The following is a 22,067-nucleotide window of genomic DNA, read 5'->3' on the forward strand; positions in this document are numbered from 1 at the left end:
ACCAAGTTGAAGACCAGTGTTGTGGCTTACCTAAATTGAGGATTGTGGTGTGAACTATACATTTTATATACACAAAAACCTATCTTGCTGTAGAGCTTTATTGCCAGTATGCAAGTATACAATATCCAGCTGGCCTTCGTGAAAGAAAGCAGCTGCAGGTTTGTTTGTTTTGTTTTGTTTTACCAAAAGATGTTGCTTAGTAGCAACAAATTCTGTTCTTTTTTCCCAAAGGTAACAGTTGTTTTCTGCATGCAGCATGTTGATTTCACATGAGCACAACTTTATTCTGCTTGAATATGGATATCCAAGACTATATATAAATTACCCTGGAATTTTATTTTGATTGCCATTCCAACAGTAGAGTAAAATCAGAATAATATAATAAACACAAACTTTGTTTCTTGATGTTCCCTTGCAAAAATTCAATATAATCTTATGATCTTAATATTATTTGCTGTGAATAGATTATAATGAGTTTTATATTCAAAAATAAATGCCTAGAAGGTGGCTGCGGACAGTTTTTCCCATTTTTCCCAGGGCAAGAAGAATACCGTTGGACAAACTGACCAAATGAGATTTTAGCAATGTACAGTGCAGTATGAGCAGAGAATGAAAAGTAATAAAAGCAAAAGATGAGTTCGTTTTCTTCCTTGCACTATATTCTTGAGGGTGTGTGAAGGTGATTTTGATGCAAGGAATAGACATAGTGTAGTAGCTTAACTTACCTTTAGAAATTCTAATTGCATTAGCACATTTCTCTACACTCATACTGCAATGAATAGGGTCTACCTTAGAATGGAAATAAAGGAAACAAGCACACAGAAATGCTGCTATAAACTACAGCAATACAATGTTTCTATTAATAACCTTGTCCTGAACTTGGTGTAAAAGTAGCTTCATAGCAAATTACATCTGCATTTGGAACATATAGATGGTAGTGCCTTGTGGGGGGGAAAAAAAAAAAAAAAAAACATAGCAAGAGCGACGTTGGTAAAACACTGAAAATTTATCATTCCTTGTAATGTAGAAATTTGAAATATAGGAATAGAGAAAGAAGATGCAAAATGCAAACGCTGGTACTGAATGAAAACTTTACTGCAGCTGTACACTTTGTAGCCTATTATTTTTAAGGTTGTCATACAGGTCGTAACAAAAGAGAGAGGTTCCTGCCCATAAAACCAGTATTGAACAACTTACTGATAATAGCGTTACAGATGCATACCAAATTTCTACCAGATAATGTGTCAAACTAGTATGTTGGAATGTAGTATTTTTTTCTAGGTAGCAAGTAAGATTTCCAGGTGCACGGCCAAAAAAATAACAAATAAAACTTGAAAAATTAATAGAGATCTTGTCTTTTCTTTCTGTTTTGGTTTGTAGCGAAGCTTCCTGGGCTGTACAACTTTTAGAGTAGGAGACTTGGTGAAGTCAAAGGAGCAACAGCTGACCCTTACCCTCAGGTAAGTGTTTTCATCTGTAGTAAACCATGTCAAGTTAATAATCCATGGCATTTGTTGATTCCTGCTTGACTGTGTTTGAAACTCCATATTACCTTAGGTATATTAGATATCAGCTTAAAGTGCTTCTGTTTCTACCATGCACAAAGTCAAAATGAAATACCAGTTATTTAAACTGGAGCTTGCCGCGTGTCAGATTAGAGAAAGTTAATAATTATGTGGTATAATTTATGGAAGAATCGCAGGGAACTTGAAGTAGTGGGTTTGTTTCGATATCTCTATTAGAAAGGAGTGTAAGGTTCTCAGTTTCATGTGTGTTAAAGAATTAACATTGTACAGTTGGCTGGTTTGGCTTCTAAGCATATTTAAAGATAGTGGACATAACGAGTTAAGACTTCTCTTGTGAAATCAGTGCTGTCTCCTAACCTCATCATTATGTGCAGCCCAACTCAAATGTGAATGGGGGTTGGTGTACAACTCTGTTCAGTGGCACAGGGCACAGATCTGTAGGAGAGTCAGGTACAGTGTTTGAAACCTAGTTTTGTGCTGAACAAGTATTTATTAAAGCTCTGCACTGAAGAGTTCACCTCTGATACTGATTTATGGCTATAAGATAAATCAAGATATAAATCAAAACCCTTTTAAGGTTAGAGGAAAACTTTTAGGTTGTGATTTTTACTAATAAATTCAATGGACTGTGTAAAATGCAGAGATGATGTTGAGCTGATTTTTGCAAACCTGCTGGAGGTTTATTTGGGATTACTAGGCATGGCAGAGCTAAAACTCGCAGAGCTAGTGCCCAAACTCAGTGTTTCTACATGAGCAAAATTTTCAGGGTGAGAAGTTGTGACTAGGAATACTGCAACATGTGGTAGATGATGATCTGGCATCTTTTGGTGTATGTTCTGCCTGGGATAACACACATGGGTATTGTTAAAAAAAAAAAAAAAAAAAAAAGAGTTCTTCATCCTACATGCACGAATTGAACATGAAGCAAGCCTTGATTTGGCTGGAAGTATAAATTATGACCTGTACGGTGATGGTGATGTACTTCCATTATCTCAAGGACACTACGTTTTTTTGAAGGGAAACCTTTTGAAATATTTTGGTTTCATTACCATAACAGCCTTCAAACTGCTATGGCGGTTCTTCTACTATAACAGTAGTAATCACATACATGTATATAGCTTAGAGGCAAAGTTAACAAAATGCCTTTATTTTAGTTTCACCCAAACACAGAAAATGCCATGCTTACCAAGAGGATAACTTTGTTTTCTAATGTAGAAAACAGGATCAGATAAAATATGAACTGACTACTCTCTATGGAAATGTTTGGGTAGATAAATACCAAGTTCATGTTGTAAGAGTCTATTCTTAGAGAATTTCAAATTCTCAAGTTTGGGGGGGGGGGGGGAGGGGGACACAAATTTGCTTATCTCTGTAATTGGTATATTGAAACCTTGATATGAAAGAATGCCTTGGACAGGTGCCATAATAAGTGACTATGTAGTCAAATATAAAATCAAAAGAATGTAAAGTTTCAGGAAGCTGAGAGTATTTTATATCCTACCCATCTAATATGTAAACCAAAAGTTGAGGTAACTGATGAACAATAAATGACAGCTTGCCAGCTTAGTTTCAGTTGAACCTCTGAGCCTTTTCAGGTTTGCTTTTAATTAATATTTTTTGTCTTGTTTGTCCACTTTGTGCAGCTAATACTAAAAGACAAATGTTATAACAACTCTAATTAATTTGTGGATACATTATGTGATAGTCTTCAGTTGGTTTAATTTATTTATTTATGTTAAGAAAAATGTTCCTAACCTTTTAAATGTTGGATTGTTTCCTGGTTATGACTATTCAACAGCACAAAATATGCAAATCATCTGCCTCTCTTCAATGGCATTTTATCCAGAGCAGTTTAGTAATCAAAACTTGTTTTTCTCCCATTGTTCTCTTGTATTAGTATCTATTAGCAGGATGGGAGATATACAGAGGGCCTTGTCAGAGAATGCAATTTTATTTATTTTTTGTTGATATACTTTGGATGGGAGTTTGCCAGGGAGTGCCTGTGCTACTTTGTTGCTACTTTGTTAGACTTGAAATAGAGATTTAAGGATCTGGAAATAACTGTATCCTGTAGATATTAGTCTAATTAGAGAAGCTGGTTATATTTTCACTGGTTTTATCCATTTATTGTGTCATGCATTTGTTTTTATTCATTTATTGTCTTCCATTTGTCTTTCTGAGGTATAGTATAGAAGTGTTTTTAAAGGAATATTCTTGTATTTTGGTAGTTATTTTGTGGAGGCTTTTTGTGGAAGGCTGGCATAGATCTATAATTCTATATAGGATATCATAGAATCATATAGAATATTTATATACACAGTATATGTTATATATTTATTTCTATATACAACGTAATTGTGTGGTGGTGCGTGTGGTGTAGGTTGTTTTGTGCTGTTTGGCTAGGGTGTATGGCCTTTTGTATAGGACTAGCAATTAGTACATCCATGAGCTACTTCCCACGTGGTGGTAGTTTGTCCTGCTTCCAGCAAGGTCAATTTTAGCTCAGGTGAATTTGGTATGATTTCCAGTAAATTAATATGTAAGAAGTAGCAAGCTTGGCAAAAGATGATAGTGTTCTTTTATGTTCTGTGAAATTAAGGTCCATCTGTCTGAGATGTTCCTTGTACTAGGCAGTGTGAAAGGAGAAGTAGGCCACCTCACTGTGAAGTTGGGGTAATCCTTTCCATCCTGTAAGCAGAGCTTTATAGCAATGATTTCAACTATACAAAACCAAGAACTAGGATGGGGTGCATCAGTTACACAAATTATCTGAGTGAATGTGGCCATGGATGTCTGTCAGTCCTGTATTCTCTACCCTTTCCTTACGCATATGACTGACTGTGCTTTTTTGAAGGTTCTTTTCTGTCTATGCCATGGTAGCTTTCAAAAGTTCCAAACCTTTCAGTGGTGTGCAAGTTGAAATGAATAAAACAAGGGGCAGTATCTTCTTGTTCTCTTGTTCTCCATCCCACCACCGGCCACTTTTCTGACTTGTCTCCTGACAGGAACAGCATCCAGGCTTCTGGGATTTCTGTTAAATTAATGAAAGTATTGATCCAGCAGATGTGTAGAAGTGTCTTGTGCTTTGTTGTTTGTCCAGAACTCTTTTTTTTGGTTGTAATTGTGTTTGTCAGGCAATCAAAATGTTTATTTATTTATTTGTTCTGTGTTGCTGTGACCTCTTGGACAATGTCTATTTCTTTCAATCTGCTTTATTTTAGCTGTTGTATTTTTGTTAATCTTGAGCAGGACTAAACCTATTTCTTTACAATAAAGGAGTTAAGCTATCTGTTTTCTGAAAAGGTGGGAAAAAAAATAATCCTGACACACCATTTAAAAATAAAAACCAAGTCCCCCCAGCTTTTCCTCCTCCTCATAACACTGCCCCTCAAATATCCTGTAGTTCAGTGGGCCAGCAGACATGTAACTACACTTGAAGAGGAGTTATATTCACTATGTTGGATTAACTAAATAAGATTTGAAAGCAGCGCTGTCATTTTTGCAGTTGTTTAAGTACATGTAACTTTGTTCAGAAATAATTACTATAGAATACTATATATTTAGCTACTTTTCTCTATTAAAATTCGGTATGAGTCTGTCTACAACTAGTCCTACCTGGTCTCCTTCCTGAAACTGTTTCTTGGCTGCTTTGTGTCACGAAATCCACCCCAGGAAGCAGATGAACAACAACTTGGCTTTTATAAGCCAGGCAAATCTCCCAGAGAGTTGAGGGGAAACTTGTTTTGACATGAAGCTTAATCAACATTTCACTGAAATCATGAAAATGGAGAACGGATTGAACGTCACAAAACTTTATTTATCTCAGCATTTTACAAAATGTTTTTTACCAGTGGACTTGTTTAAATCAATATTGGTTGAGATAGGCTTTACTGTGGTTTTGCAGAATAAACAAAAGCAGCAACATTTCTATACAAGAACAGCAATTTTGTGCTTACGTATTGCAAAATATATTGCATCAGTGGAGAAAATGGATTTTATGGCAGTATGTATGTTAGTTTGTGCTAATTTCGTTTGTTGTCTATTATGCACTGGAGAATGGGGTTGCCTGATAGACTGAAAATCATGCTGTTTGCTTTTCAGGCAGTCACTTTGTCATCTATAATTAACAGTGTTATGCAAATACACAGTCTGCTTCTCTTTTTCTTTGTGTTCTTAAGCCATTTTTTGGGAAGAAAGGTATAGCCATGGGAACCAATTAGCAGGCCTAAATTTACATGCTCAATACACAGTAATGAGACTCAATGAGTACTGCATTGGAGGCAAACGACTGCTGTTCTCAGTCCATCTAACTCACCTGCTTTTCCACTGCTAGCTTGTTAGTTTATTCCTCTCTGGATGCCCACATGAACCTTTTATCATCAGTAAAGTGGGCATGCATTTTTGTTGTTCGGGATGGTACTGGGTAGCTCTTTGTCTTGTATTTGAGGGAGTTGATATTAACCTGGAGGTCCTTAAGGACTTGGGATAGTAAGCAAATCCATGCATATGATAAACTTGAATATTAGAAGCGTTAGTAAGCAGTTGTAGCTTTAAACCTGAGCTGATTTCAGGACAACTTCACAAATGTCTGGATTTGACTCAGTGAGCTGAATAGCAGCATTGCATTTAACTCTGATGAAAGGATTACTTGAAGTTCAAAACCTACAGTTTCACATAGAACCACCTCCTCCAGGTTCATGAGAAGATGGGACTGCAGAGCCTCTGGTGTAGATTGTCACAGGACTGTAGCTGTGGCATGTGGAGTGAGCAATGGGGGATGCAGGCAGGTTGGACCGAATGGTTACTGATAGACTGAAACATTGCCAGCTTTGCTGCTGAAGCCTGCATCCTCTGGTGTTGCATTCCCAGTCTGGTTTAGAAATCACTTTTCTACCACCTTGTCTCCGTTTTTATTGACAATATTCCGAATGCAGACGCTCTGTGGACAAACATGGGGCAGTTGTCCCAAGCTGCTTTAAAAGAAATAAAAATCATCGGGAATTTTCCAATTCCAGAAGCCAGCTAGAGTTACAGCCAAATATGGGCTTCTTGACATTGACACGTATTTATTCTTACTGTTCTGTTCCCCATCCCCACTGTGTATGTTAGTAAAGTCGTGATGCAGATTTGTCAAGGTGTGATCCTTGTTGTGCAGTACTGAACTCCTGTGGGTCTGTGCTGAATCTTGTCTTGTGCCTATAAGCATTTTGCTGTAGGGACGGTCTTCACTGCAGCATGTCAGTGCAGAGTGCACTTCTCAGCTTTATTATACAACAGCAAATAAGCTTTTTCTAACCTAATAAATTATGAAGTATCCTAAAACCAGTTAATTATTTTCCTGATGCTCTGCTTGAGTGTGTGTGTCTTTTCCTGTCTGTCCAAGCAAATGGCATGAAATGTGTGTATCTAATGTCTGATACTGTTTGTTTTAGTGCAAAGTAAAATAATACAATTTTCTATCTTATTTCAATGTGGTCAGTGGGCTCTTTTATTTTTCCCACTGCATCAGTTCTGTTTCTCACTTTCAATTTTCTTTTAAGCAAATTTTTAACCTTATGATGTTGCTTGAAAGTTTTAAATGTGTGACATGCCTGTTGTTTGAAGACTCATGCACCAGTGGTATTTTAAATTCAGTGTGTGACACAGCTAATGATGGCTTCTCCCTGGACATTTATAGAGCTTTTTGTTGACTTGTGTGCCTCTAGCATCAAAAAAACTTTGTGGATTTTTTTTAATTGTGATTTTGTATTTCCATGTGGAAAGTTGAGAGAAATGAAGAAAGGAGTACAATTAAAATGCAACAATCCCACTGTTCAGTTTTATTCTTTTCCATTGTCTGCTCTTGTAGTTGCTGAATGTTTCAGATTGTAATATTACAGATGTATTAGAACGGAACATGAGTGATTTTGAGAAGAAAATAATTGAAAAAAATTGATATAAAGTGAAATTACATCCATTGGATTTCTTTCAATATGTGTGGAGAAAGCTTCCCTTTGTATGCTGTTTGTGCAGGCAAACAATGCAGTGCTCACTGCCATGCTGGGGGCATGCTTCTAGTAACGGCAAGGAGGGAATATTTAGTTTTCTAAAGAAAAGGAGATGACCGAGAAAGTGTGACTGGCATTTCCATTTTTATTTAACTCAAACAACTTACCTCATTGGCTTTTATCAGTTTATTTGCAAATTGAATACCTTTTTGCTAAGTATTCACTTATACTCTTAATTTATGCTGGTGTGACTTTGAATCAGGTCTGTTTTATCTAGGTCAAGGCCAGACTTGCAGGTCTCTTCAGCCTTAGAAATCATGATTCCTAAAAAATGGAAGGGCGAAATTTTACTTCTGGTGGTCAAGTGAATGCAACCTTTTTCCTTTCAGGAAACAGCCAAGTGCTGTTGCATATTTAAGGCAGTCTGGCAATGAGATCATCCACATGACACTTCGATCAGGGCACATTAAGCTGCTGAAAAATTGTCAGGCTTGTAGCCAAGCATTTGCTCTGATTTTTAAAAGTATGTATGATATGCTAACATCTCTTGTATTCTCTTTTTCCTTAGAAATGCTGTAGTCCATTTGCCGAGGTAGCCCAGTTTGCATGGTGGTTGAGACCTAGGAAGGAAAAAAATGAAATGCAACTTCTATGTAGTAATTCAGGGGAACATTCTGAATTCAGATGACACTTAAATGGCATTTCATATACTTCAGGATTAATATGTACCTTTGCTCATAAACACCCTTTGGACATTGAACCTTTCTTCATTATTTTTCTTTTGTATACTTTGTTAATTAACATAGGCTTCTTGGGTTGCAGGGCTATCTGGAATTGGTTCATTTTTAATTGTTTCATTTTATTGTCACTAATGAATTTAGCTTACAGCAAATGAAATAGTGACACATGTAAAGTATGGAGAATTATGTGTAATTTTCAAGCTTTTATGTAAGAACATATTTAAGCTGTGTAGTTGCAAGATGAGTATATGTTACTCAGTCACACACTGAAGTATAGTGGCTTGTAACAAAATATAAATGTTTAAATTTGAAGCTTGGAGTAGCTATGCTTGGAGATTTTAGTGTAGAAAAAGCAAGGTTTGAGTTGGCATCATAAATGTGTCCATGCCTGGAAAGACAGATGTATGTGCTTAACTTTAATCAGCATAAAGAACTGGCTTCCTCTGACCTAATTTAGACCTTATTACAGCACACAAAAATAAAGTTGATGTAAAACTGTGGGAGCCCAGCCCAGAGACAGGGCTCTGCCACCTGGAGCGGTGTTAGGAACATGTGCTGTAGGACAGCCCGTGCGTAACAGCAGGGCAAAGCTGAGGGGCAGCGGGTGCCCCATCCCAGCTGTGCTATGCCAGCAGCAGGGCTGCAACCTGCGGGTTTCACCATTTTGCTGGGTGAAGCGTGGAGAACAGCGGTTGGGGGATTTTTCTTTCCTTTACTGACATGACACAAGGATTGTTTTCTGAAGGTCGGTAAGGGTATCTGTGTGGAAGCGGGGTTTATTTTCCTGCAGTGAGAGTTGTCTCAAGAATGTGGCAGTTACAGAAAGAGTAATGTTAGACGTGTATTTCCATCAGTAAGTTTTTTCTTGTTTGCCAGCTTCCTAGTCCCTCTTCTGAGCATTTTCTGCCACCATTTCTAAGTTTCCAATCCTCAGTTTTATGATGAAAACTTCCCTTGTTTTAAGCAATGTGCAGTAAACATAATAAGTCTTATTGTTATCGTTTGCTTTATGGATGTAAATAATGAGTTAAATACAGAACAGCAGCTATACAGAACGAAGAGGGAACTAAATGTTTACTGAATATATTTTTGTCGAAGGAACGAGATGCTGCAGATGACCTAATGTCATGGGATTTCTTTTCAGAACTTCTGATGGTGGGAAAACAGTTGGTACCATTGAAGTCAACCTTGTGAAGATGGGAGAGTTCGAAGATGGGGAAATGGGCCACATCACAACAGATGCACAGGATCAAAAGGTAGCCACTCAGTTCATTGTGCAGAATTAATTAAAAATGATTAGAGGTACCAGATGATGAAATTACTCATACCACATTGGGTTAAATGGTTATTCAAAAATTTCTGGAATAAAGTCTTGTGTACACTTAATCTCTATAAAGTAAAAATACTTTTTCATGAAAATGTGGACAGTAATATTCTGTTATCAGTTTACTAGTCCCTCCCCTTTTTTAGAAAAAAAAGAATTGATTTTGACCTCAGTTGACCCTATTTAATCACTCCTGATCAACAACTGTCCATAGAGACACCATAAATCTGATTTCTTTTTCCCTTGGACAGTTCCTCTGTTTTCTGCCCTTGAAGTCCTGTTCATGTGGATTTCTAAGTGCAACCTGTGCCCACAATACTGAAAACCTGGAAAGAATGGCAGACAGGCGAGCCAAAGAAGAGGTGAATCCCCTTGCGAAGGGGCAGGTTCAGCTGCATTTTATGGGAGTACGTAGTGGTGGGGAAAATCTAGAGTGGTGGAGGGTGGCAGCAATGGTGCTTCAGAGTGCTAGAACAGGGTAGTGTTGAGCAGCGGGTGTATGTAGGTATTTGGAGCTGGGGGACTCGTGGTGAGGGGTAAGAGGCGGGACAGACGGTGTTCGAAAGGGAAAAAATGTTCTCCAATTGGCAGGTCTTGCAGCCAGAAGTGGTGGAGATGGGGATGATATCTGGGATTTGGAGATATGTGGGAATGGATTTGGGAGTAATGGGAGAACCAAAGGAGGGGTGGAAAAGATGGATGACAAGAGGCTCGGGCTGGGGAAAGATTCAGAAATGACCACTCTGAATGATGTAATTGCGGTTTGAATGGTTTGTGGTTAATAAGGTCTTTTACTGAGGCCCTAGTATGATGACAACTGAAATACAGCTGGTGCCACTTGATAGCTGTCTCTGCAGTCTCATTTTCACTGACAGAATTTTTGCGACACTAATAGTATGATGTACTTCAGATGCTTCCCTTATTCTGCTCTTGATGGAGGAGAAAAAAATCAACTAAGTTCAGATAACGCTGTAGGAAATGCAAAGTTAAATACTCATTTTTTTTTTCTTTTTTGAGGTAACAAAAAATAGTATCTTATAAATAATGTATATTTGAAGAGAAGGGCATTGTTCTGAATATCTTTGCTGCTCAGCCAAAACAGTCTGCTTTTGGGCCAAACTCTAAGGATATATTTTACACTTTATTTTATTTGTAACCATCCTTGGCAAAGGGGTCCCAAAGCCTTTTTAAAGCCATGGACTAGGGGGACCAATTCCAAAGCAGCCAGAAAACACTGTGAAATCTTTCTGGTTTTGTACTGTACAGCTTCTGTAAGATATGCAAGACTAACTTTTTCTAGCCTTCTCTTTAATTTTTCTTCTATTTCAAAATGTGGAATGAGACTTCACACAGTAATTTCAGATGTTATTAATGGTCTGTATCTGTTCTGGGGTAGCCAGAAGGCTTTTAATAACACCTTTCTAATGCTTTTAATAGCACCTTTCTAAGGGGTTCTAATACTTGCATGAAAGAGTAACCTTGTGACAGCTGTATTTATTGTAGTCTTTAAAGGATTCAATTTTTAGGAATTAGTTGTCATGGTGTTGCATCATGGAGCCCTAGTTTGCATGTTCATAGTGAGGATGCAATCTATGGGTATATTCCCAAGAAGCAATTGTGAGAAGGTAGAGTTGCTGTATTACTTCAAAGAGATAAGTTCTGTATTAGGTTTGTGAACTCATTAGACGCACTACGCCAAAGGGATTGCTCAGGGAGGAGTGAGCTGATAAGTCAGTTCTACTTGAGATGTCAGCTGGTAGGGAGCACATCATGTCTTCTCTTTGCTTCAAGCTCTGCAGCAGAACATCTAGAAAGAGTCCTGCTACCTGATTTTCCTATCACCTTCATAAACGTTTTTTTCTTACTGGGGGAGGAACACAAAATATTCATCGTAGTATATTTAACATGTCTTCATACCAGTTGATTTCTCCAAAAACTTTAACTACTTTTACTTTATACACTAACCTAATCAAAGGAATCTTCTTCTAATTCACTTGTATAACAGAGGACTTTAATTGTAAACCACAACCACATTTTAAAGTTTTCTTCTGGTTCCTACTTTTCCCTTGTTTAAAAATTCATGGAGTGCTTTCTGGCACTGTGCATGTGAAAAATGTCTTGTTGAAAGAAATCCCTCTGAAACCATGGAACAAGTCAAAAATTATTGTAGCCTCTGCCATTGTTCTTGTAGGAAACGTTTTTATTTTGTTATGTAATAGCTGATCATATTTTCTCACTTTCTCTGCAGTAGTTCTGATGCTGGTACAATATATTGGAACACAAATGTAAAAATAAAAATGTAAATGACAATTACTGGCAAGGCTAGGAAATTATTAGTGTTGTTTTTTAGTCTGCCTTTTACGAACTGCTTTAAATTTCCTTGTTATGCCAGAATGTGTTACGTATGTGGTTGTGTTTCACTTGTAGTGTGCATTGGTTCGTGAGTGTACAACGCCTGAAGGCCTAAGTGGCAAAGACAACTTGCCTTCTTTAAATGCAGGTAAGTATTCTAACTTCCATTAGAGATGGCTGTTGGAATGCTCTATCAGGTCCTGAAGAAGTTGCAAAAAATTGTAGCAGAGCTCTTAAGAAGCTCTTCAAATCATGTAGAGATACTTAATTTTAATATTTTATACATTCTTGACAGTATCATTTTGTTAAGAAATGTGAAGAAAACTTTTTTTTTTCAGTATGTCAATTATGCTTTCTGAAATGCTACTGAAATATCCCACTCCAGCATCTTTACAAATCAGTAATTTTTCAAGACTGTGACTTCAGTGGCTATGGAATTAACCTCATAAGTTTGTCATGTCATTGCATGATGTCCTGTTAAAATAATTGTGCTATTTGCAATTGAATACCCAGGAGAATTAATCTTTCTCATAGTTGATGCCATGGCAATTTCAGTTCGATCTGAAAGCTGTATGTCCTAAAACTAAGGAAGTTGTTGGCAAGTCATTCTCAATTCTAGGTCAGCTCTGGGCTTGAGTGTACAGTGCTGAACTAGAACAATTTCTCTTTCAATATACTGAGAAATATTACATGCTGATATGCTGCACTGTAAAAGTTTTATTAGCCCAAGTTTATGAATCTCCATTGCTCTACAGTAAGAATGTCGCAGATAAGTTATATGGGTCATCAGAAACCACTGCGCTGTCAAGTATTCTGTGTGTTTGCAGCATGCAGTTGAAGAGAAATGTTACTGAAGTTTTAAAACCTTTTAAAACCTTATTGAAACTTTTTCATATTACTTCATTGGTAGGACTGGAGGCTTAGTAGTCAAGATTTGCAGTCTGAAGGAAGCACTAGAAACTTACAGAATTAGTTTTCTTATGCATGTGTAAAAGCTGTATTTTCCTGTGATTTGTTGAGACTAGATCAGAACTAGGGAAAAAACTCCTTTTTCAGAATGGCCATTTCTTTTTACTGCTTCAATGAGAGACTAGAAATGTGTGTGTAGAAGCTTTTAGTTGATTGAACTACATCTCATTCTGGAGATTCCTTAACTGAAAATAGCTAGAGACAGGAACAATGTCTTATATCTTTAGGTATCTATTTATGGCTCTTGAAGATGAGATACAGAGCCGGTTGCTTCATTTGGTCAAATCAGTACAGCTCTTTGATTCTGACTCTGTATGTCATCCAGCTAAGTGGGTCTCAAAGAACTTTCTATTCAGAGAAAATGTCACTGATTGCAACTGAATTCCTTTAATTTGCCATTGGCCGGGTTTAATTTTTTTAATTTATTTTTGGTGGGGAAATGATGTAGTTTGGGGAGTGAGTTGTGTTAGGTTGTTGGAACTTACACCATAGATGTCAGCTTTAGGAATAATCAAGTTTAGGTCACTGTCATGAGTGTTTGCATGCGATTCTACAGCGTACATTGACAGCACTTAACACATCTTTGTTTGTTGGTCTTGTATCCAAATGCAAACCCCCAACTCACCCAGCATTGCCAGGGTTTACAAAGTAAAACATGCAAAAGTGTTTTTTGTTGGTTTTGGTTGGTTTGGTTTTCTTTTTAAAAAAGAGGTGAGGGGAAACAGCAGAATTGCAGATAGAGCAGAATTGCAGATGCACATATGAGAAATGACAGTATACAGTATATTGGAAATAGCTTTCAGATGCAGGAAGTTTGTTCTAATAAGTACTTATTCTTCACTTTGCTTCCTGTACTTGTGACTTCCCCTTCTCACCCCAGCGTTGCCTGCACTTCCCTATAGACACCTGGCACCAGTAACAGGTTTTGTCAGTCCCATTCTTTTCTCCTTGTTCTTAGTGAACTCCCAATTTCTTTTCTTAGGAGACTTTTGCTTTCCTTTTTTACTCACAGCCTCTTGTCCCAACCAGTCAGACTTCTTCCCCAGCATGTCTCCGTGACTGGGATTCATGTAGATTAAAGCTGTCTGCGTTGCCTGGAGATCAGTTTTCTCATATGGGTAGCAGTGCTGCCCTCATGCATGTTGTACCACACATTAGCTCTGCCCAAAAAGGTATTCGTCCACCCTGTAAGAATAAGACATCCACAGTCTTGCTAGCATTAGAAACTAGGAAGGAGGCAAGCATTTTCAATAGAGGTAGACAATTGGTGCAAGTATAAGATGTTAAGTTCAAGTCAATCTGTTTTGAATTTTTACATTCTTTCCTAAAGCTTTACACTTCACATCATTGTCAGATCTGGGAGGAATGCCGTAGATGGGGTAAAAAGGTTGGACTTGAAAAGTTGGACTAGATGATCCTAGAGGTCTTTTCCAACCTAAATGATTCTGTGAAAAACGTACATCTCTGTAAAAGATTTACCATCAGGATTCAAGTTTATAAAGCACGGAACTTTCCATTATAGATTTCATAGCTTGAACATCATAGACCATCCTATGTTTTTTAGCCTCATTTTCAAGGCAGCTGGACCATTTTAACTGACAATTTCCAAAAATAATCAGTTTAAGCTAGACAAATTTCAGTGTGGCAAAATTGGAGGCAATCAAGAACAAGGATTGAAGGAAAAAGAAGAACAGCAGTAATATGATAGAAGTTGAGGTTATCAGCCGGCCTGTATTATCTATTGCCTGTACTACTTTCCCTGCTGTGTACATACAGAGCTATCTACAGTACAGCATATATTCCACAAACATAGGTGTTTAGTACACGTGTATGCTGTTGTAAACATTCCTGTTTCACTCTGCTTCATGTTGTTTATCAGGCCTTCAAACCTATGAAATTGAGAAGAAAAAAGAAAAAAAAGAAAAAAACCTGTGTGGTTCTTAAAGCCTGTAGGCATAGGTGCATGCTGGCATTCTTCTGAAACTTAAATCTTAATATATAGAACTCAGAGCCCTCAAGTGAGTTACAAGGCACTTATTGAGTGAGGAGGGAATGAATATATTTCACAAACACCTATTAGTATTCTGTTTATACCCCAAGAGATTGAATTTGTGTCACAAAATTCAGTTGTTTGTTTCTAACACAGGAGTGTTTGCCAATTGTTTGCAAGAAAATGTATTGGCCTTTGCAATGAAAAAGAGAATAAAAGTAATAGCAATTAAGCAAAAATTTAGGATGTTGAAATTATCCTATCCTAGCATAAAACATCTGTCCAAAAAAGGAAAATATAAATAGAAACACTGTTAGTGAATTAGTGTGTGGCAGCGGTATGCTTTGATCTATGTTGAACAGGGAACAAAAATGAAAACAGAGTATTGAATTTTTTATTAATTTTTTTATTTTACTTGTAGGGGAAGCAGTGTGAAGTATATTGCATTGAATAAAAAGCACAGAGGTCTTTAAATTTAAAAATGAGAATGTCCAAAAATACAGATGGTTAAATATATGACATTGGCTTCTAGGCTTCACGCTATAAAGAAATGTTTTTAAAATAAATCTTTCTCTTTCTAACCACAGGAGTTTATCTGGAATTGCTTTTTTCAGTACCTTTCATGATCACTGTCTAAATACTGGAAGGATTACGTTTATGAAACTTTCTTTTTAATAACTACTGTTTATAAAAGCTAAATCTAGTCTTGCCATCTTTACCATTCAGGTGCTTTTACATGCCTTCTGGATTTCTTTTTTTTGACAACTTGGTGTGATTAGAAAGAAAAATGTATCTGAGACTTCTGTGGAATCACATGACTTTAGTAGCTCTGTTTATAAGAAAAACACAGTATTGTGCAGCTCATTTTGACAACCTTGAACTCTAGCAACAGTGCAAATTAGAATTAATTGATTTCCTTATAAAAACAAAATTCCAAGGCTTTTTTTTTTTTTTTGAGTTTGTAAAGGAATTTTTCGTCATAAACCCATGGGAAGATAGATGTTTTGGCCATTCTAAAAATCTGTTTTTATTTTTTTTTAAAGAACTAGAAACACTTGAGATTATTCCACTCTGAAAGTTCAGCATCAGAGGTATTACCTTCAGATAGTACCCAACAAATAGCTTAATAATTCTAACAATGGTAGAAGCAACAACTTTGGATCCATGTTTCTGAAGTGATACCTAGTCTCCTTGATATCATGCTGCAGTAGCTTTACTTTTCTGTTTATTTTGTTTGTTTTGTTTTTTTCGTTGATGGTAGTTTTTATTGCTGGTAATGATGGGAGGAAAGAGATTGTGGAGCTCTGATATGTACATACGCTGATCAACTAATCATTCTGTGCATATGCATTAGGTTCTCACAGACAAAGGCGAATTTTTTGAATGTAATAGATTATGAGTACAAATTCAAACGTTATTCTTGGAAAAACTTTCTTTAAAAATTTCTTGGAAAGTAAAATGCTCTTCTCTCTTCTACACCTTTTTATATTTGTGTCTTGGTCATCATCAGTTGAAAACTCCTGGTGAAAGTTATTAGCCTGCTTCATAGTAAACAGGTGGTACTACACCTAATCTAAATCCTAAAACTGCTTAAGGTTTTTGTTTAAGGCCAGACTTGATTTAACCAAGTTTATTGAGCTCCCTCTGACATCTGAAGATTGTCATTCCATGTCCTGTTAATGATGGGTGCCATATATCTGCTGTATGGATTGGTAGAGGCTGTCAACATTATTGGAAAACTGACTTTCCAAGAAAGAATCTCAGCAGAAGACAAGGAGCATAGGAAAACATTACAGCATATTTTAATGAAGTAATATAGCAGAGCCCAGACACTGGATGGAAGTTGAGGTTACAGGGCTTGGAGAATTTTTGAATTTTTTTTTTTTGTAGTGGGGATTCTCAAGCTGTAAAATGTGTGCAATGACACTTGGGCATTGAGGTATTTCAGGTGCTAGTGATGAACAAAAACTGCTGTTGTTTATAGGCCATTGCCATCAATCCTCTATTATGTTTATTTAAAAAAAAATAAGTTCTGACTTTTATACGTAAAATCAATCATAAAGGCAAAAAGACTGAATGCTTCCAATTTCTCTAAGACTGATTAAAGAGATCTCAATGGCAGGAATAGAAAACATTAAATCAGCAATTTCTTAAATGTGAATATTTGCAACATTCCTTTCTTAATGAATTGTGTTTATAAAAAAAAGCGAGCTTGATTAGATATAAAAGACCGTTTGTGTATCTTTGATAACTTGGCCTGTGTTTTTTGTTCTATTTAAGTCAGCCTGTGTAGGCAATAATGGTGGCAGTGAGTTGTAAAAGAAGCTGAAATTTCTACTAGTAGCTGTCACTTTGACAGCAGCAGTTTCCTCGCAGCGCACATGGGAAATATATTTGTTTGAGTTATAGACCGTTCACTGGCAGATCAATGGGACCCTGGTCTAAGGCTTTCTTTTTTTTTTTTTTTTCCAGAAGTCTGGTAGGAAAGTACTGTTGGAGGATTTGGATGTCTGTCCAAAGTCATTTTGTGTTAGGAAGCAGCAGATGTGTATATTTAATGACAAAAATTGGTCCCCCACAAAGCTTATTGAAATAGTCAAACAAAACTTTCCTTTCCTAGCTTTTTACCCTATCAGTTAAGAATGGCGGGGTGGGAGCGAGGGAATAGACATTTCCTATCTCTATTACAGAGCATCATTGTAAGGTCAAAGTGGAAACAGCCAACATGCAAGAGCTTTAAGGTGGAAACCGTGGTGGGTTTTAAGGATAGCCTTCCAAGTTACTAAGTACCTTGATATTATTTTTCCCATGTCAAGTTACAGTAGTGTTCTGGGAACAGTGTGTAACATGTTTACAGGATTGTTATCTTTATTTTTATCAAGTACCATTTTCTTGACCCTGTCACTGATTGAGTTTCCATTAAAGTAGATGCACAACATCTATTTGTGTTAATGATTTCTATATGTGCATGTCATGGAGAAGATGCGTCAGATACAGCTAAACTGTGAGGCATGCTTCACTTGTCCAGTGCAATTTATTACTAATGTGAGTGATTCTAGCAGATGGCATGTGGTAGTATTGACTGTATGCAAGTTCATTGTTTACTTTTTGCATTCCATTTTCCCTAATTGCACTGTAAGTATAAGAATAAAGAGCATAATTTATGTTCTTACTACACTGAAATGCTAAATTCACAGAATACCTGCTACAGCAAAATATGAATTACTTATTGTACTAGCAATATGTCCTCCTCATGCTGCTATAATAAATAAAATATTGATGTACATAACAGAATTTTAATGGTTTTAAAAATAATTGTACAAGCTGGAGGGGGAAATAGCATATTGTTTTTAGATTAAGTTTGTTGTCAAAATTTTTCAGTCATATAACCACAGGAAAGCAATGATATAATTTTTCTTCTTTGTAGTGTTAAAGAATCCGATCTGTAAGTTATATAGATTCCCTACTTCTGACAACAAGTGGATGAGGATCCGGGAACAGATGGCTGAGACCACTCTCTCTTTCCATGTTCCTAAAGAACTGATCAATCTGCACATAAAGGAGGATATGAGAAGGTAAGGATGAGGAAGTAGCAATAGTCAGTACTATATTTTTCTTAGAAAAAGGTATGTGATGAGCTTAAAAAATAACAATTTAAACAATGAAATAGGCAAAATATAGTGCTCTTGGGCTGTTAAGAATTTGCAGCTGTAACTGAACAACAGAATTGATTGCTTGTAACTTTATAAGACTCTAGTGTGAGTTCATTAGTTCTGAGCACTGAATGGTGCTAGAATGCTGTCATGACTTGAGATGTGCAAGAATCAACATTTGGTTAACAATATACATTTTCTGAAAAGCTAACGTATACAGAAACAACACATGACAAGAGTGTGAACTGCATTGTAGAATGTTTGGCTTTGTGCCTTAGTAGCACTTAAACCATTGATAAATATTATGCAAGCAATGGAAAATAACATGTTCATAGTTAGTAAAGAAGCAATGATAATATAAATCACTTTCTTTTAACTAATTTACGTTATTTGACATGAGAAAAAGGTACCGAAGTAATATAATTTTGAAATCTTTGCTCATGTTGGGCCTTTTAATCAGGAAAGACTTAGGATCATCACAGTATGTATGGTGTGGGGAAAAAAGAGGATAAGGATCACCAGTGGCCTAAAACTTGTTTGCCCAAATTGCCACTGTAGGGACTAAAATTGTGATCTGCCTTTGAATAAATTCTGCTGATACAACTGGGACAAAAGGTAATGTTTCAAGTTGTCCAAGGCTTCCCTAAAATCTTACCTGCTTTTTCCAATGATACTGGATGGTGTAGTAAAAGATGTTGCCTCTTTCCCCATGAATCTTGCCTAAGTTGTCATCTTGTCTAATGTCTAAGAGCAGCACTGTAAGCTAATTCTGCATCCCCAAGTCATCCTGTGTATTTTCAGGCATTCCCTCTTCTGCAGCACATCGGAGGGGTTTACCTGGGGTTGTTTATGGTGGTGGTTGGTCCTGCAGTAGGAGTTCAGATCTATTTTTATTCACCTCATCTACTGCTTCTCTGTGATTTCTCTGTGCCAATACAACAGTAGGTGTCAGGCCAGAATCTTGCATTTAATAAAGTCAGTGGACTGGTACATACTTAGGTATAGTGATGATGATGGGTTATAAAATCATATGTGAATCATTATATTTATTTTATTCATTAACACCATGTTTAGGTGTTTATGGGCCAAATCTTTTTTGAGAATACTAATGTGTAAGGTTTTTTAGTATGCAATAAAAATAGATTATACTGAATACACAGCTCATCCACTGCCCAAATTTTCATTTGCCCCATGGGTAAATGTCTTTTAAGTGTTATGGGATTACTTTAACCACTTTTACTTCTTATGTATTATTGTCTCCAAAGCCATAATGGAAGTAACAGTGCTTGTTGTTATTTCAAATAATATCATTCATCTATTTGGATAAAGGCATTGTTTAAAAAAAAAAAAAGAAACAAAAAACACCTGTTATTGATTATTTCTGTTAAATGATCTTTAAATACTCACTGAAATAAAGAAAAGCTTTGAGGAAGAAATGTAAGTAGAAGTGGCTTGAAGATTGAGGCAAGTGCTCATGGTTTTCCTGACTGCCAGTGTGATACCAGCGCCTGGTAGAAGATTAGGGGGGCTGTCTGAAGGAGGAGGTAAGATCAAGGGGAGCAACACCTTTTTGTAGGATATAAGCAGATAGAAGGAATAAGGGCATCTGTTTGCCTATCAGTGTATAAGCGTGTAGGTTGAAGCTTCAGCTTTGCACATGCTCTGCTGTCTGAAATAATTACAAAGATGTGTGCTCCTTACATTTGTGAAGTAGTAAATTAATGTAAGGAAGTTACTGCTATGCTAGTTCTTGAACTCTTATAAATATTATGGTGTACCATCTTGAGGCTCTTTCCTTCTGAAGTATTCTTGTCTGCATGTTTTTTTCCCCAGTGAATAAATATTTTTGTCTCAGAGGCCACTTATTATGCTCAGCTTGTTTCGTTTCATTCCTATTGTGGATTCCATATAGTCTGAAGCAATTACGTATAAAAGATATCCAAGTTCAATGTTAATCCTATTCAGTATTGTATTTTAAACTGTAATTTAAATTCTCTTCTCATATTTCTTAAGATTGTTTATCACTTGATAAAACTACAATGTTCATTGTTAACCAAACCTTTTTCATTTTTGGACTTGATACTCTGTAATACGTAACCACTGAGGATGTTTAACTTTGTTTTTCAGCATGGAGTAAAGTTTTAAAGATATTCGTACATTAAAGATATTGTCAAATCCTTCAAACCTCCTTGGAAGAAGTTTTAATGAGTTATATGGTCATTTTTATTGTTCTAACAAGGGTCATATAGCCTACTCTGCTGCTTTTTATTAAAACAAAAAAAGTTTCTTCAAGGGTTTCCAGTGGGTCCTTTCCCCTGTTTCTCTACACTGATCTTGTCCAGATTTTTTATACCTATCTTTTATACCTTAGTTTATAACTTGTTCAGAATTTTTGCCAGCCTGTATAATCTAAGCTTGTAGTTGTAGATGTAGTTTTTGTTGTACTAGATCAGCATAGAAAGGGTTGTTAGGCATTGGAATGGGCTGCCCAGGGAAGCGGTTGAGTCACCATCCCTGGAGGTATTTAAAAGACGTTCAGATGTAGAGCTTAGTGATGTGGCTTAGTGGAGGACTTGTTAGTATTAGGCCAGAGGTTGGACTAGGTGATTTTGGAGGTCTCTTCCAACCTAGATGATTCTGTGATAGCAAGAGAATTAGGAAAATACAGTAGAACCCGCCATACATACCTTTCAAATTTGTTGCTAAAGCTCTTTTTGAGTCCCTTAGGGCCAAATTCAGTTTTGGCTAAAGGGCAATTTCACCTTCTTACGGCTGAATTTGGCCAATGGCATTTGTGGTCACAGCCCGTAAACAAATTTCAAGGATAAATTGCTCAACTTTCCTTGACCCGTCTTTCCAGAGTACAAAGCACATTCCAGCTTCCTGCTGGATCAGGAATGGCTGTCCCGTTCCAACTCCAGTAGCCTTTTCTCATGCAAATTTATGCTGTGGTCAGTATAGTATAGATTTCACGATCTGTTTTTTGAATTCTTACTTGCAATATTCCAGAATGGGGACAAATTTTAGATCGTTTGAAAGGTAAATGTTTTACTCTTTTCTTTTAATATAAAACTTCAGTAGAGGAATGGAGACAGGCAGAAATGCTCTATATTGGCAATGGGCATTGATTTTGTGGACCTTTGCGCATGAGTTTTTAAATTATTTGTTTTTGAACAATGGCACCGCAAAAACATTGTGTTGATGGATGTAGTGTGAAAAAGCTACACCAAGTAAACTTACCATAACTTTTTAAGCTGTTGGAACTCACCACATTTATATGGACACTGTTAATATGAACTGGCGTCCACTTGAAGACTTTTGAAACCTTAATTCAGGTAACTACCTAGCATGATTTTTCATGGAAGTAATTTTTTGAACACTTGAAAAAAAAATGCAGCAGTAAAATGTAGCTCAACTACATGCATGTGAAAGTATTTACCCTGCTGTGCATCAGAAAGGATACAAAACATCTCTTTCACCATCAGATGCTGCATATAGGAATACAAATGGACAAATGCAAGTGTAC

The 22,067-nt window shown here is 36.6% G+C and overlaps 1 protein-coding gene across 24 annotated transcripts in view; it reads left to right on the forward strand.

Moving 5' to 3' along the window:
• Window positions 1–22,067, forward strand: part of INPP4B (inositol polyphosphate-4-phosphatase type II B) — a 304,962-nt gene that overhangs the window by 181,461 nt on the left and 101,434 nt on the right. For 19 of the 24 annotated variants that reach the window (XM_080590944.1, XM_080590935.1, XM_080590949.1 and 16 more), the window contains 5 exons: window positions 1,381–1,460; window positions 9,398–9,509; window positions 9,829–9,984; window positions 12,005–12,077; window positions 18,316–18,463. In XM_080590944.1, the coding sequence (XP_080447070.1) occupies window positions 1,381–1,460; window positions 9,398–9,509; window positions 9,829–9,984; window positions 12,005–12,077; window positions 18,316–18,463 (569 nt within the window). The remainder of the gene's footprint in view (window positions 1–1,380; window positions 1,461–9,397; window positions 9,510–9,828; window positions 9,985–12,004; window positions 12,078–18,315; window positions 18,464–22,067) is intronic. The other 5 variants (XM_080590947.1, XM_080590951.1, XM_080590942.1 and 2 more) reach the window with 2 other exon arrangements.

This window comes from Anser brachyrhynchus (assembly GCF_964034855.1).
Source record: "Anser brachyrhynchus genome assembly, chromosome: 4".
NCBI lineage: Eukaryota > Metazoa > Chordata > Aves > Anseriformes > Anatidae > Anser > Anser brachyrhynchus.